The following is a 15,664-nucleotide window of genomic DNA, read 5'->3' as shown; positions in this document are numbered from 1 at the left end:
CTCTCTCTCTCTCTCTCTCTCTCTCTCTCTCTCTCTCTCTCTCTCTCTCTCTCTCTCTCTCTCTCTCTCCTCTCATCTCTCTCTCTCTCTCTCTCTCTCTCTCTCTCTCTCTCGGATGGATTGTTGAAGTTTTTTGGACAACTTCCTCTCTTCCTGCCATTATACAAACCAATGGAAAGGTTTGGAATTCTCAGGATTGTTCTGTGGCCATGACTTTCAAGGTGCAAGCTGATAGGAATATCTTAGGGAGATGGAAAAAAGGAGAATGAAGCAGCAGCCTATAGTCACATCTCTCAGCAGTCTTTTACCAGGGGAGGTGAGCTCACAAATGTAAGGATAAATCTAGCCAAGATTTACAGTTTCAGATTTTTGTCAAATGCGTTTAAGTCTGAAAGATACTTTTATTTATTAAATATCTACAGATGTGCAGACTCTCCGTTTGATATCAAATAAATGGATTTCATTCAAACCACCTTTTATTATTCTGGAGCCTCAGTGGATATGCTGCGATCCTAAAGGCAACAACATTAGATATTCAATATGAGAAACAAAATGTTCCCAAATTCAATTCACACAGTGAGCAGAAAGCAGCAGATCCCATCTTACTTTGCAATGTCTCCTTAAAGGGTTTTACCACAACTGAACATCGACAATACAATGGAAAACCTTTTGAAATGACGAGGGGAAAAAGAGGAAGAAAGTACTTTAAATGTCAAGTTTTTCTAGATGGGGTTTTGTAACTCAGGAGGGAGCCCTGGGTAGAGGAGTACTCTGGGTAGAGGAGTACTCTGGGTAGAGGAGTACTCTGGGTGAAGTGCATTGTGGTTATCATCATCACCTCTTCAAAGGGGGATAAGTAAAAACGTCAACTCTTCCAATCAGATTCTGCAACAGACTAGCGTCCTGTCCAGGGGGTGTACTTGTACATCATGCTGACTCACACTACAGAAAAAGGAGATAGGCTCCTGCCCTATGGGACGTTCTGGCTCAGACAAGGCTTATAGTACTTTCCTATCACTTTCTCCCTGCTGCTACATCTTTCACCTCTAAATTATCCCAATATGAAGAAACCATCGTAAAAAGTGATATCCAAACAGGACCTTTAAAAATATACCTTAATCACCCTCAAAGTGTGCAGCAATTACTCAGACAAGGATGGATTAAAGGCATTTACTGTATGTGTAGATTACCACCTGTAGTCTGGCTTCATAATAATAATAATAATAATAATAATAATAATAGATGTATTTAATATAGCACTTTTTTATTATACAGATAATATCAAAGTCGCTTAAAACAAAACATAAAAGTAAATAAATGTGGTTCTAGGGCTGGACAATGGTCTTCAACAACGGTCTTCATGTTCATAATTTTGAGCATACCCCTCTAACTTTTCATATTAAATCGTCATATGGCAGAACCGATGTCTTCAGCACAGTTGTGGATTCAGAGTTGGGAATTCTGTCACACTCCAACCCAATCCCATGTTACAGGATTGATGAAGTGCCTTCACTGATCCACACAGTACAACATAAATAAAGCTTTTAACATACCACTCTCACTCAAAGTCATCATCTGAAACTATATTTAGGTTTATATGGATGAGACTCAATTTCAAATTTTCAGGGAGAGACAGTATTTATTTTATCATGTCTGTTTTTGCTCAAGTTAAGAAGTAGTGTACATCCCAAATGGTACCCTATACCCTATGTGGTTCACTACTTTTAACCAAGGCCCATAGGGCTCTGGTTAAAAGTAGTGCACTGTATAGGGAATAGGGTGCCATTTGTGACACAAACGCAGAGCGTTATCATAACAGGTTAACCACCCTAAAGAGAGACAGTGGGCCAGTTTCCTCCAACTCTATATCTGTGTAACTCAGGTAGCTGAATAGCCCCAGAATAACCCAGCATTACACAAACATCCTGTGTATTTCATGCAACGGCAACCACAATCTAAACAGTAAACCCAGGACACGCTTTCGAGAATATGTCCAATGCAGGGACTTCAAAATATTGCATCCCAGATGGCACTCTATTCCCTAAATAGCGCACTACTTTTGACCAGAGCCCATAGGGTTCCATTTAGGATGTAGCCATGGAGTCTGTCAGGCTGGCAAAGGGTAATTATAAATCCCATTGTGATAATGAGCCATTAGCTTATGGTCACTGACAAGGATGGAGAAAAACATGAAAAGAAAACATCTGAGGACAAGGGCCAAAGCTTTCTCGTCTTTTTCAGAAAAACGACTTACTGAGGCGGAATTTCATCCATATATCAAATATCGAACTAATATCTTAATTAACAACTCTTCATAAGGACGGAGACAGCTTCCCACTTCTTACCAACACAATATTTATGTCCTAAATGGTACCCTATTCCCTATATAGTGCACTACTTTTGACCAGGGCTCATAGGGCTCTGGTCTAAAGTAGTGTACTATAAAGGGAAAATTTGAGATGGAGGCAAATACTCAAAAAAAGGATTGAGAGAAGCGAAGGCAAATGGATGTCCAATTAAACCATCCTGATAGGAAGGGCACATCAAAGGCTTATCACAATGTTTCACCCGCTCATCAATTAGCCACTAATTCTATTTATCAGGGTGCTCCTCAGGTTGTTTCATCTCTCCATCCTCCTCCCTCGCTCCTGACTCATTCTTGCTGTTTCATACTGATATCTTGTTGCTTAACTCCTTACATAACACTATGGAAGCAAGGAGTCAGGAGACACTCTCGGCAGAGTGTGATAAAGCTGATCTGAGGTTCAGTTTTCCCATAGCGATTTGTCTATGAGCATATAGAAACAAACAAAAGGACGTTACATACAGTATTGTGTTCAGAAAGTGTGATCTTCTACATACCCGACCAAACCAGACCGGTCTTGTATCTTTAAAGATGCCGTTTGAGCCTGTTTGGACGGGAATGTAAACAGTGAGTGGTTGAGTACATAAAAGAAGCTGAGAGTGTCAGCGGAGGCTGGTGTGTGTTCTCTATGGGAGGGGAGCGGAACGTGTCTTACCCCTGCTGGAGGGGAGGAGATGAGAGGGGAGGCGAGGGGGGTCAACAAATGACTTTGCAAGTGATGAGATGGAGTTCATGAAAGTCTTTGGTTAAAAAGATGGGGGAATAAGGTTGAGTGATGTGTGTGAGTAGGACATGTGTGTGTGTGTGTGCGTGTGTGCATGTGTGTGCTTGACAAGCGTGTATTCAAAGACATTGACAATGATGATTCATTATTTTTACACAAAAAATAAAATAAAAAACTATTAAAGAATTAAAGTCAAATGGTTGATGCTAGTTCAGTATGACACAACTCCAACCCATTCTCTGGATAAGCCACATTTACCTTCCCTTTAATAGAGGCTTGCTCTTCACAGCGCAGCCTCCTAAAAAACAAATTTCATGTCTTGGCAGATTTTCCATAAGCTCAGTGCCTAGCCCACGTCACCATAGGATAGGAAGCACAACTTTCCTCTATGGATAATCCCTGTCACATCCAGCATATAGTGCATTCGGAAAGTATTCAGACCCCTTTACTTTTTCCACATTTTGTAACATTACAGCCTTATTCTAAAATGGATTAAATTGAATTTCCCCCCTCATCAATCTACGCACAATACCCCATAATGACAAAGCTAAAAGGTTTTTAGAAATTGTATTTTGTTGAAGCACATTTGGCAGCAATTACGGCCTCGAGTCTTCTTGGGTATGACACTACAAGCTTAGCACCTGTATTTGGGGAGTTTCTCCCATTCTTCTCTGCAGATCCTCTAAAGCTCTGTCAGGTTGGATGGGGAGCGTCGCTGCACAGCTATTTTCAGGTCTCTTCGAGATGTTCGATCAGGTTCAAGTCCGGGCTCTGGCTGGGCCACTCAAGGACATTCAGGGACTTGTCCCGAAGCCACTCCTGGGTTGTCTTGGCTGTGTTCTTAGGGTCGTTGTCCTGTTAGAAGGTGAACCTTTGCCCCAGTCTGAGGTCCTGAGCACTCTGGAGCAGGTTTTCATCAAGGATCTCTCTGTACTTTGCTCCGTTCATCTTTCCCTCGATCCTGACTAGTCTCCCAGTCCCTGCCGCTGAAAAACATCCCCACAGCATGATGCTGCCACCACCATGCTTCACCTTAGGGATGGTGCCAGATTTCTTCCAGACGTGACGCTTGGCATTCAGACCAAAGAGTTCAATCTTGGTTTCAGACCAGAAAATATTGTTTCTCATGGTCTGAGAGTCCTTTAGGTGCCTTTTGGCAAACTCCAAGCGGGCTGTCATGTGCCTTTTACTGAGGACAGGCTTCTCTCTGGCCACTCTACCATAAAGGCCTGATTGGTGAAGTGCTGCAGAGATGGTTGTTCTTCCGGAAGGATCTCCCATCTCCACAGAGGAACTCTGGAGCTCTGCCAGAGTGACCATCGGGTTCTTGGTCACCTCACTGACCAAGGCCCTTCTCCCCCGATTGCTCAGTTTGACAGCCAGCTCTCGGAAGAGTCTTGGTGGTTCCAAACTTTTTCCATTTAAGAATGATGGAGGCCACTGTGTTCTTGGGGACCTTCAATGCTGCAGAAATGTGTTGGTACCCTTCAACAGATCTGTGCCTCGACTCAATCCTGTCTCAGAACTCTACGGACAATTCCTTCGACCTCATGGCTTGGATTTTGCTCTGACATGCACTGTCAACTGTGGGACCTTATATAGACAGGTGTGTGCCTTTCCAAATCATGTCCAATCAATAGAATTTACCACAGGTGGACTCCAATGAAGTTGTAGAAACATCTCAAGGATGATTAATGGAAACAGGATGCACCTGAACTCAATTTCGAGTCTCATCGCAAAGGGTCTGAATACATATGTAAATAAGGTATTTCAGTTTTTTATTTTTAATACATTTGGAAAATTTCCAAAAACCTGTTGTTATGGGGCATTGTGTGTAGATTGATGAGGGGAAATGTTTTTCCAATCAAATTTTTTTTAATAAGGCTGTAACAAAATGTGGAAAAAGTCAAGGAGTGTGAAAACTTTCAGAATGCACTGTATAGGCTCCTATGAACTCCTTTAAATGCTGATGTCTTATGTCATTCTTTATAGAGGCGAAAGAAACGCACACCTATTTAGACGAGGTGCTGGCTAACGGAGTAGAACACTTGAAAAAGAAAAGGAGAGCCGCACACTCTAGGAGCTCAAATGCAATAATTTAATATCCTAATAACCAACGTTTCGACAGACAAGCTGTCTTCATCAGGGTATAATGACAAACACTGCGGGTCACTAGTTTATATAGTGTCAAAGGACACACGCAGGTGTCTGTAATCATTGCCGGGTGTGGCCTAATAGCATTGGTTAATTCACAGATAAACAGAACATACAAAAAACAACGATAGCATACGATCATAGATACAACTTGGCTACATAGGCCCACAAACATTTACAATGAATAGCAAAATCACAATAATCACAAGAATGGTTTCAAATCAAAGTCTACGTTGAGACCGAAGGGAGCAAGGGTCTTTAAATTAAAGATCCAGGTAGCCTCTCGTTTTAACAATAAGTTGTCGAGGTCACCCCCTCTCCTAGGGAGGGTGACATGTTCGATGGCGATATAACGTAGCGACGAAATCGAGTGGTTCGCTTCCAAAAAGTGGGCAGCGACTGGGTATGTCGAGTTTTTGCACCTAATGGTGCTACGATTCTCCGAGATTCGTACTTTTAATTTGCGCTTTGTTTTACCCACATAACGTTTACCACAAGTACAAGTTATAAGATAAATAACTGCCTTAGTAGAGCATGTAATAACACCTGTGATTGGGATCTGTTTCCCTGTTTGGGGGTGTTTAAAGGATCTACATTTGTAAGTGCCATTGCATTGAGCGCAGCCGTTACACTTGTAGTTTCCATCCGGTAGAGGCGCAAATAGACGTTGTCATTCTCTACCATAACCTAACAACAGAATGACAAAGAGTACGGAAGACTAAAGACGTCAAAAAAAATAAATAATTAAATAAATAAATGAATGAAATGTTGAAATATAAAAGAGACCACAGCATCAGTGAAAGAAAGATGGCTGTCTTTATTACATTTACATTTTTAAATGTTTAGTCATTTAGCAGACGCTCTTATCCAGAGCGAATTACAGTTAGTGAGTGCATACATTTTTCATACTGGCCCCCCGTGGGAAACGAGTCCTGTTTCCTTCATGTGCCTCCCTCCCATCCCATTAAAACTGTTTTGTAACCACAGTACATTACCATTAGAAAACCCCATTCTGTATCTCATCATGTTTATGTAAGCTATGGACAACATTTCATGTAACAGCTTCAGTCAAACACATTTTATTTCCAGCATTCGAAGGATTATTGTATTTGGCAGGATGTTGAATTACTAATATAGGGTTACGATATAGAGGGAAAATGCTAGAACTATTATAAATAATTATTAGTTGAATAACTTTGAGATTCGCCACCCTATTACACTATTTTCTGCTAGCCTGTCACTTTTCCTGGCACAAGTATTTAAAATGCGGCCATTACGAGCTGACCGAAAGCTATTTCAACTGCAACCAAGAGCAATGCAAACCCCTGGTCTATTTGTGAAATGGGAATAGGCTTATCTTGGGTTTGTTTAAAGTGTCAACCGATAAGGTGTTCAATCACATCGTGAAGATTTTTCAAAATTCACTCATCCCGCGGCCAAAGAAAGTGTTTTACCTCCATTTGAGCCTATCCTCCACCTTCTTCAAGGAAATGATTTGGTTCATGATGAGGTCACTAAGCAGTAGAGAGAGGTTGATTCATGTAATATGAGATTTAGAAGGAGATAATCCCTTGTTATCGTATCCACCTCAATTATATAAACTCTGTTTTTGCCAAAAGGACACCTCCCAGTCTTAACCCCAGATGATGTGTTGGTTGGTTGATTGATGGGATGCTTCTCTGATATCGAGTTCAGGATGAAAGCCCTAACAACGAAAATGTGGTGTGGCTCACATGACTGCAATGATGGTAACTAAGATAATCGACTATGATCTCTATCTGATTCCAAGTTCTTCTTTGTCACAAAAGAAGCATTGTGTATAAAGTCAGAATACCCCCCCAGTCTTAATCCCAGATGATGTGTTGAAGAAACCCAACTCCAAAATCTTCTCCTTACAAGATATGAATCAGCGACTTACAGTATATGTAATTTGGCAGTGGTTGGCTACTGCCTCTACTAGAAGTGCTTAGCATTTGGGGCATCATCTTAAGTCTTTGGTGGCAATTAAATTGACAGATGAATTGGTTGTTTGATGGTAAACTACCTTGGGATGCTTTGCTGATATCGAGTTCAGGATGAAAGCCCCCCCCCCCCCCCCCCCACACACTCCACCAAAAACCACACACACACTGCCAAGAACCACACACTAACTTCCAATAACTTTATCCAGGGCAGCGTTTCATCTTATTCAATGCTCCGACTCAAAATATGACCTGATATGAGAAGTCCTTTAACAGGGTTTGATCAAGCCACAAACCCCAATGAGAGCTGACATTATTGACTATGTTGGCTCAGGGCCCAATTAGGCCAGACATTGCTGATAGCGTTTGGTGGATAAACACCTGGTCAGATCCTACTGGTCCACATGCCGCTGGGCCAGGTGTGTTTACATAGAGTGTAATCCCTCTAGACAGCCATCCAAATCCATAGCCACAGACACTCATCAGCTGCTAGCTATGACCCAGTTTGGTGTTTGATCCCAGGCATGGATGTGGAGTGAGGGCCCACTGGGACTTTCTCTTGATGGAGTGTAGTCACGTGGTCAAGAACTTATTCAGTCTGGAAGGACACTCGCATCATAATATCATAAAGGGGCAGACATCTGGTGTGAGGCGACAATGATTGTGCTTCTGCTTGTTGATGTAGGTTACTGCCAAAATCACTGCCCTTCCATATGCTAGCGCTTCAACAGACAGCAACGCCTTGTATTACACTTAATAACAGTTTTCCCTGCAGTTTTCTTTTCAGTAAATTGGTGTCAATCGGCAGCATCAGCAAAGAGCGGGCAAGAGAAAACTTGTGAGACGGCGGCCGTTTAGCATTGTCAGGCAGCAAGCAGTGGGCGGGATGAGGGATGGGGTTTGGGGCTGGGGACGAGGTGCGAGCTCATGTGAAGAGACGTTCCTCTCCGATGTGCTTACCTACCCTCCCTACGGGGAGCGGGGTTTAATAAACGCACTGCTGAGACGTCTCAGCCTATTCAAAAAGAAAGAGTATGAACTTATTGCTTTTAAGCAGAACTTTAGCCGGTTATTTTGACAAATCTATCAGTATTCTGTCCGAATTCTAAAATCTCAGCTATTGTTTTTATGGTAAGAAGCACCTATTTAGCTAAGCAATTGAATTGATGATCAGAAATACTAGTCTTTAAATCTGAATCTATTGCCTCTAAAGCAGTAATAAGACCATGACTGGAGAGTACTGCAGTAGAAAAACTAGTAGAAAAACGACTGCACTAAAAGAGAAAGGAGTTACCAAATAACCCAGTAGAGTGATGTCTTGCCAATCCGTTATTAGGCTTATTAGACACATTATGCAAACAGTAGGTCCAGCTTCTACATACATTATGGTAATTTACGGAAATAAATAAAAAACAACGTTTACTGTGTAGACTTTGACGTTAAGTGAGATTCATTTCAAACATTTACATGTGAATACCTGTGAAAAACGTTGATATTCCACAAGGGTTCAACTTGGGCAACTGGCCCTACAACTCCAGATGTGAATCTACTTTAACTTGCGGAAAACGCTGAAAATGTCCCGGGGTATCATGAAGCTAGCCTGGAAAATAAGCTTCTGCTTCTCAAACCCACAGCAAAAATACTGAACATACCACTTCAGTTACAGTGGATCTTGATATGGGCCTTCATTTCATTTTCATTTTCTTTAGCCAGGATAGTACACTCAGCCACTGTTATCCAGGGAGTCTTAGTTTCCATTGGCCTAAAATGTACCATTTAAAATAGGCATATCTCACTGACCACAACAAACTGACATTTACTACAGTATATAAAGTATATCAAGCATTACACTGTAGCAGATCAACGTGACGTGCGACTAGGATAACTTATTTTGTACAGTGACACTGATGTTTACTTTTAAAATAATTATGCAACCCATTTCCCCAAAGGGTTTCAAAAGCCTATTTGATCCAGAAAGCGAACAGCATTCCCATACATGGTCAAATCTAAATAAATCTGATACACAAATATCCATATATACCTAATAAGGAATAAGGAATCTCTCTGATGTGATCTTGAAAAGCAAACTAAGACAATACAGAAAGAAGCTGTCCACAACGTTGCCAGATCTGGTTTGATTTCAAAAGAAGGATGAAGGACACCAGAAGTGATAGTGAGTGAGCTTGAGGACAGTGTTGAAAAAGCAACCATGATGCAACATTGTCTAAACTTCTGTCAATGTCAATCTCTCTTGGTGTATGACCCCAAACAACTCATTCCCCATCGATCTCATTAGACACACACAGCTACACACACATGACTCTCCCTTCAACATCCCACCAACTTCACACAGTCTACTTCACACACTGGCTTCATTCCATAGCACCACACAACAGCAACAGACAACAACAACGTCTTGCAAACAGAGTAAAACAAGATGATATTTTGGGTTGTGATGTGGTAAGATAGTTGAACTAAGCTCATGAGGCATTTATAAGTTAAATTTTTCAAGAATTAATGGCTCAATCAATCATTAGGTTAAAAGTCCCTTTTTTAAAGGAATATTTTAAAGTAATCATATCACAATGCACAATCAGGTAAGAAATAAAGTAGAGAAGAGCTTAAGTGAAGTCACACAAGCCCAGACTTGTCATGTTGTCCAGCTCTTACACTGGTTTGTGTGTAAGCGAGTGTGTATGTACAGTATAAGCAAATGTGTGTGTGAGTGTGTGTGTGTGAATATGTATGTGTGCGCTGTGTGCGCATATAGAGATGCAGTTACTCACCTCTCAGGTGCTCTGTCATTCGTCTGAAAGCAAACGGGACAACCGTGTGGGAGCAGCGAGACTCATACAGAGGGACAGACACTCTGCAGTAGAAAACGTTCCTTCTCCCTTTCTGCACACATCCACTGTTCCTCCCTCCTTCTGTCTCTCTCCCCTCCCTCATTCCCTCGCTTCAACACTTCCTGGGCTGTGTGTTAACGCTGGCTCCAATCAGCCCCTCCAAAGAGGCACGCTACCCCCCCTTTTGCCCCCCTCCCCCTTACCCCCTCCCTCAGTAAACAGCCATTGTTCAGCTTGCATATGTTCGGATGTGTGTGGGTGTGTGTGTGTGTGTGACCAAGTGTGTGTGTGTGTGTGTGTGTGTGTGCGTGTGTGTGCTTGCATGCATGCGTGTGTGTGTGTGTGTGTTGGTGTGCGTGCCCTCTTGAATAAGGTTTGTGTAACCTCTCCAGAATTTGGCTCACCTCAATGAAACACTGTAAGTGAGAGGGGGACAGGGCTGGGCAGAACAGGGGGAAGAGAAAGAGAGAGAGTGTGAGAGAGAGATAGATAAAGAGAGAGAGAGAGAGAGAGAGAGAGAGAGAGAGAGAGAGAGAGAGAGAGAGAGAGAGAGAGAGAGAGAGAGAGAGAGAGAGAGATAAGAGAGAGACAGAGAGAGAGAGAGAGAGAGAGAGAGTGAGGAGGCTAAAGGAAAACATGGACTTCCTGCTGGGTTGTCCTACTGAGACACACATGTTTAGAGAGGAGCGAGGGAGCAAGGGATGAAGGGAGGGGGTATCAACCAAGGGGTGGGGGTGTGACTGGAACTTTCTCTCTGAATCCAACAGTTAGCTGTTACAAACCGCAGGCTTGGGCCATGCAAGGCTAACTGAGATCCAGGCTCAGTCGCAATACAAGGCGTCTGCTCCGAGGTCTGGCAAAGATTTTCACCACTAATACCTCCACCCCCCTCTCTCTATCCCTCTACCCAACCCACAGCCATACCCCATCTCCATCCTCGCCCATGACAGGCAGGGGAGGGGGAGAGGCCAGGGGTGAGAGATGACGAGGGAGAGGTGAGAGAACACAGGTTGACAGAAGCACTATCAGAAGACCTAGGCTGCATCCCAAATAGCACCGTATTCCCTGTTAGTTTAAGATTTGGAAGAAAATAAAACAGATCCGATTATATAAAGTGATCTATAACAGCGCTTTGGTCCGCAATGCTTTACAGTGGGGGAAAAAAGTATTTAGTCAGCCACCAATTGTGCAAGTTCTCCCACTTAAAAAGATGAGAGAGGCCTGTAATTTTCATCATAGGTACACGTCAACTATGACAGACAAATTGAGAAAAAAAAATCCAGAAAATCCCATTGTAGGATTTTTAATGAATTTATTTGCAAATTATGGTGGAAAATAAGTATTTGGTCACCTACAAACAAGGAAGATTTCTGGCTCTCACAGACCTGTAACTTCTTCTTTAAGAGGCTCCTCTGTCCTCCACTCGTTACCTGTATTAATGGCACCTGTTTGAACTTGTTATCAGTATAAAAGACACCTGTCCACAACCTCAAACAGTCACACTCCAAACTCCACAATGGCCAAGACCAAAGAGCTGTCAAAGGACACCAAAAACAAAATTGTAGACCTGCACCAGGCTGGGAAGCCTGAATCTGCAATAGGTAAGCAGCTTGGTTTGAAGAAATCAACTGTGGGAGCAATTATTAGGAAATGGAAGACATACAAGACCACTGATAATCTCCCTCGATCTGGGGCTCCACGCAAGATCTCACCCCGTGGGGTCAAAATGATCACAAGAACGGTGAGCAAAAATCCCAGAACCACACGGGGGGACCTAGTGAATGACCTGCAGAGAGCTGGGACCAAAGTAACAAAGCCTACCATCAGTAACACACTACGCCGCCAGGGACTCAAATCCTGCAGTGCCAGACGTGTCCCCCTGCTTAAGCCAGTACATGTCCAGGCCCGTCTGAAGTGCATTTGGATGATCCAGAAGAGGATTGGGAGAATGTCATATGGTCAGATGAAACCAAAATATAACTTTTTGGTAAAAACTCAACTCGTCATGTTTGGAGGACAAAGAATGCTGAGTTGCATCCAAAGAACACCATACCTACTGTGAAGCATGGGGGTGGAAACATCATGCTTTGGGGCTGTTTTTCTGCAAAGGGACCAGGACGACTGATCCGTGTAAAGGAAAGAATGAATGGGGCCATGTATCGTGAGATTTTGAGTGAAAACCTCCTTCCATCAGCAAGGGCATTGAAGATGAAACGTGGCTGGGTCTTTCAGCATGACAATGATCCCAAACACACCGCCCGGGCAACGAAGGAGTGGCTTCGTAAGAAGCATTTCAAGGTCCTGGAGTGGCCTAGCCAGTCTCCAGATCTCAACCCCATAGAAAATCTTTGGAGGGAGTTGAAAGTCTGTGTTGCCCAGCGACAGCCCCAAAACATCACTGCTCTAGAGGAGATCTGCATGGAGGAATGGGCCAAAATACCAGCAACAGTGTGTGAAAACCTTGTGAGAAAACGTTTGACCTGTGTCATTGCCAACAAAGGGTATATAACACAGTATTGAGAAACTTTTGTTATTGACCAAATACTTATTTTCCACCATCATTTGCCAATAAATTCATAAAAAATCCTACAATGTGATTTTCTGGATTATTTTTTCTCATTTTGTCTGTCATAGTTGACGTGTACCTATGATGAAAATTACAGGCCTCTCTCATCTTTTTAAGTGGGAGAACTTGCACAATTGGTGGCTGACTAAATACCTTTTTTCCCCACTGTATGCTAGAAACAAGCTGTAAAATACCCGGGAAAGACGTGACTACAACCTTCTATAGCCGAGGAGACAAAAAATTGACTTTGATCGGGAAGTAATCTAATTCTGTCACTATCAATTGATTAAGCTATTCACTTTCTGTACAATAGAAGATGTTTAAACCCAGACAGCTTTTAGGGAAACACTTATGACCTTCTCTCGTTGGGTTGAGCCATGGAAGTAGAGTAGCCAGCAGTTAAAACTTAAATTATTCTGCGTCGGTAGGCCTACTCTGTCGGGTGGAAAGGTAGGCCTAACTTTTTAAAGTAGGCTACCATGCTCAAATTCCTAATGACGTCTCAGATTTAATTTGCAAACAGGGACAGTTTGGTTGCAAACAAGATACACTGATTTGGCATTGGAGAAATATGATATAATGAACACATAGGGCTATCTCTCTGTCCATTCTTAGGCTGTAATTTTGGTAATTTGTGTGGTATTAAAAAAGATTCTGCTAATATGTAAAATGACATAGAATTGCATTAAATGTTTATAAAAGGCAATTTTTTCTCGGACCTGCAAATACGATGATACATTCATGCAATTCCTTTTACTATAAAGGATATCATTCCACCCCTACTCTTGTTCAAAGTGGTCTGTGAACTCACAACCTTCTGGCCCACAGCCCTGTGTGCTATCAAAACTCCTGCATTGCCATGTAATGCTTATAGGATGAAAAACAGTTTGTAAAAAGGCATATCTTAGGCCCTGGTCTGTCCAAGAAGTGAGGGTAAACGGTAGGCATGTTCTCTGCTCTCCACTTTATGTTTTAATTATTATTTAGGGTATAGGGGAGGGTCACTTTTTTTCAAGCGTTCAGGGAGGGTTTAGGTAAAATATATCTTGCTGAAGGGAGGACCATCCATTTTCATTTCAGAGAGGTCAGATTTTCTCCATCACAGGAGGTTGGTGGAACCTTAATTGGGGAGAACGGGCTCGTGGTAATGGTTGGAGCGGAAAAAGTGGAATGGTATCAAATTAATGGTACCATTCCATTTACATTATTATAAACCCTCAGCAGCCTCCACTGTTCTCCATGTAACCCTTATTATAAATAACGTTCACTCACTTAATTTAATGAATTAACCTAAAATTCTAATTCCCTGGTTTCATGATGGTCCAATGATGTAGCCTAGCACAATATGATACGTTTTAAGATTGTGCTAGAGTTAGGAGTTAGAGTTTTTGCAGATCCCCTGTTCTCAATCTCTTCTCTTCTCTTCTCTTCTCTTCTCTTCTCTTCTCTTCTCTTCTCTTCTCTTCTCTTCTCTTCTCTTCTCTTCTCTTCTCTTCTCTTCTCTTCTCTTCTCCTCTGCTCTCCTCTCCTCAACTCAACCCAGCACCACTACTCTCTCCAGGTCAGTCTCAGAGCCATGCTGGATAACCACACAGTCAGATCAGGTTTCCTTCATCATGCCACAGTGACGGCCGGCTCTGGAAACATTAATCATGTTTAGTCTGAGCACCATGTGTTGGAGCTGAGCAGAGGGGGCTGCATGCTATCCTGATGTCCTGAACCCTCCTACCGTGAGCCCTGTGCTGAACGCATGGTAGCTAGACACGCGCATATTTATTTATCAAGTGACTCAGAGTGCTGATCTAGGATCAGGTTCTCTCTGTCCATGTAATCTAATTCATTATGATCTAACAGGCAAAACTGATCCTAGACCAAGCTTGATAAACACGAGCCCAGGAGGGAGAATGCTAACTTAGATCAGCCCCTGTTGAATAAGTATGGTAACAGAAACAACATTGTATGCGTGAATGCTTTTTACATGGGGAGAGAAATGTGTTTCTGTCAGTCCCACTCTAGCTCAGGTGGGGGGAGATGAGAGGGAGTAGATACCTGGGTGTTTATGTGTCAGTGTTTCCTCCGCAACCCCTGAACATATAAGATGGGGGGGTGAGTTGGGGGCGAGAGTGCATTGAGAAATTGATGGAGCTCAGATGTTGACTCTCAGAGCGAGTGATTTATGGAGCTTTGAGCAGGAAGGAAGTTGGATGAATGAGGATGATGCACAGAGCTGGAAGAGGGGGAGAAGACTGTGGTTACCTCCCAAATGGCATCCAATTCCCTGTATAGTGCCCTACTTTCGACCAGGGCCAATAGATACAGCCCATAGGGCTCTGGGCAAAAGAAGGGCACTAAATAGGGAATAGAGTGCCATTTGGGACACTAAACTCCGATACCTCATCAAGCAGGAAATGCCTTGACCTCACTTGTCTTCTGTACAAACACACAAACAGGCCCCCTCTCCTCTGCCTCCCTCGCCAAAGACTAATCCCCACTGCCAAATCCCTCCTCAGTCTCTGCAGAGCCCAAACAAATGGAAAGGAGTCACATATCAAAGGAGCTGGGTTTTAAGGAATGGAGGGAATGGAGAAAGAAGGTGAAGCTTACACCTGAAGTTATTCAGTCTGTTCTGAAGCTTCTGCCATTCTTCTACATAACTAAGGATTCTGGGATGCTAGTTGATAGTTGAATGAGCCACCTGTTTCACGCCACTGACTGCCTGTGTGTGTATGTATGTATGTGACTACAGCAGCATCATTATCTCATTATAGTTGTGTTTTTAATGACTGTCTGGCTGCCCAGGTTTTTTTTTTTTCTCTCTCTCTCTCTCTCTCTCTCTCTCTCTCTCTCTCTCTCTCTCTCTCTCTCTCTCTCTCTCTCTCTCTCTCTCTCTCTCTCTCTCTCTCTCTCTCTCTCTCTCTCTCTCTCTCTCTCTCTCTCTCTCTCTCTCCTCTCTCTCTCTCTCTCTCTCTCTCTCTCTCTCTCTCTCTCTCTCTCTCTCTCTCTCTCTCCTTTAATATTAGATGTAGGTTGGAGGGCATCATTCCACTT

The 15,664-nt window shown here is 42.7% G+C and overlaps 1 protein-coding gene across 1 annotated transcript in view; it reads right to left on the bottom strand.

Annotated features, from left to right (window-relative positions):
- Positions 1 to 10,056, bottom strand: part of kiaa1217 (KIAA1217 ortholog) — a 138,275-nt gene extending 128,219 nt beyond the window's left edge. Inside the window, exon 1 of the mRNA XM_084151864.1 lies at positions 9,991 to 10,056. Coding sequence (XP_084007990.1) covers positions 9,991 to 10,009 — 19 coding nt within the window. The 5' untranslated portion in view covers positions 10,010 to 10,056. The remainder of the gene's footprint in view (positions 1 to 9,990) is intronic.
- Between the last annotated feature and the right edge of the window lie 5,608 nt (positions 10,057 to 15,664).

Source organism: Coregonus lavaretus (genome assembly GCF_964263955.1).
Source record: "Coregonus lavaretus genome assembly, chromosome: 34".
NCBI classification, from domain to species: Eukaryota; Metazoa; Chordata; class Actinopteri; order Salmoniformes; family Salmonidae; genus Coregonus; species Coregonus lavaretus.
This window is presented reverse-complemented; position numbering and strand designations above follow the sequence as displayed.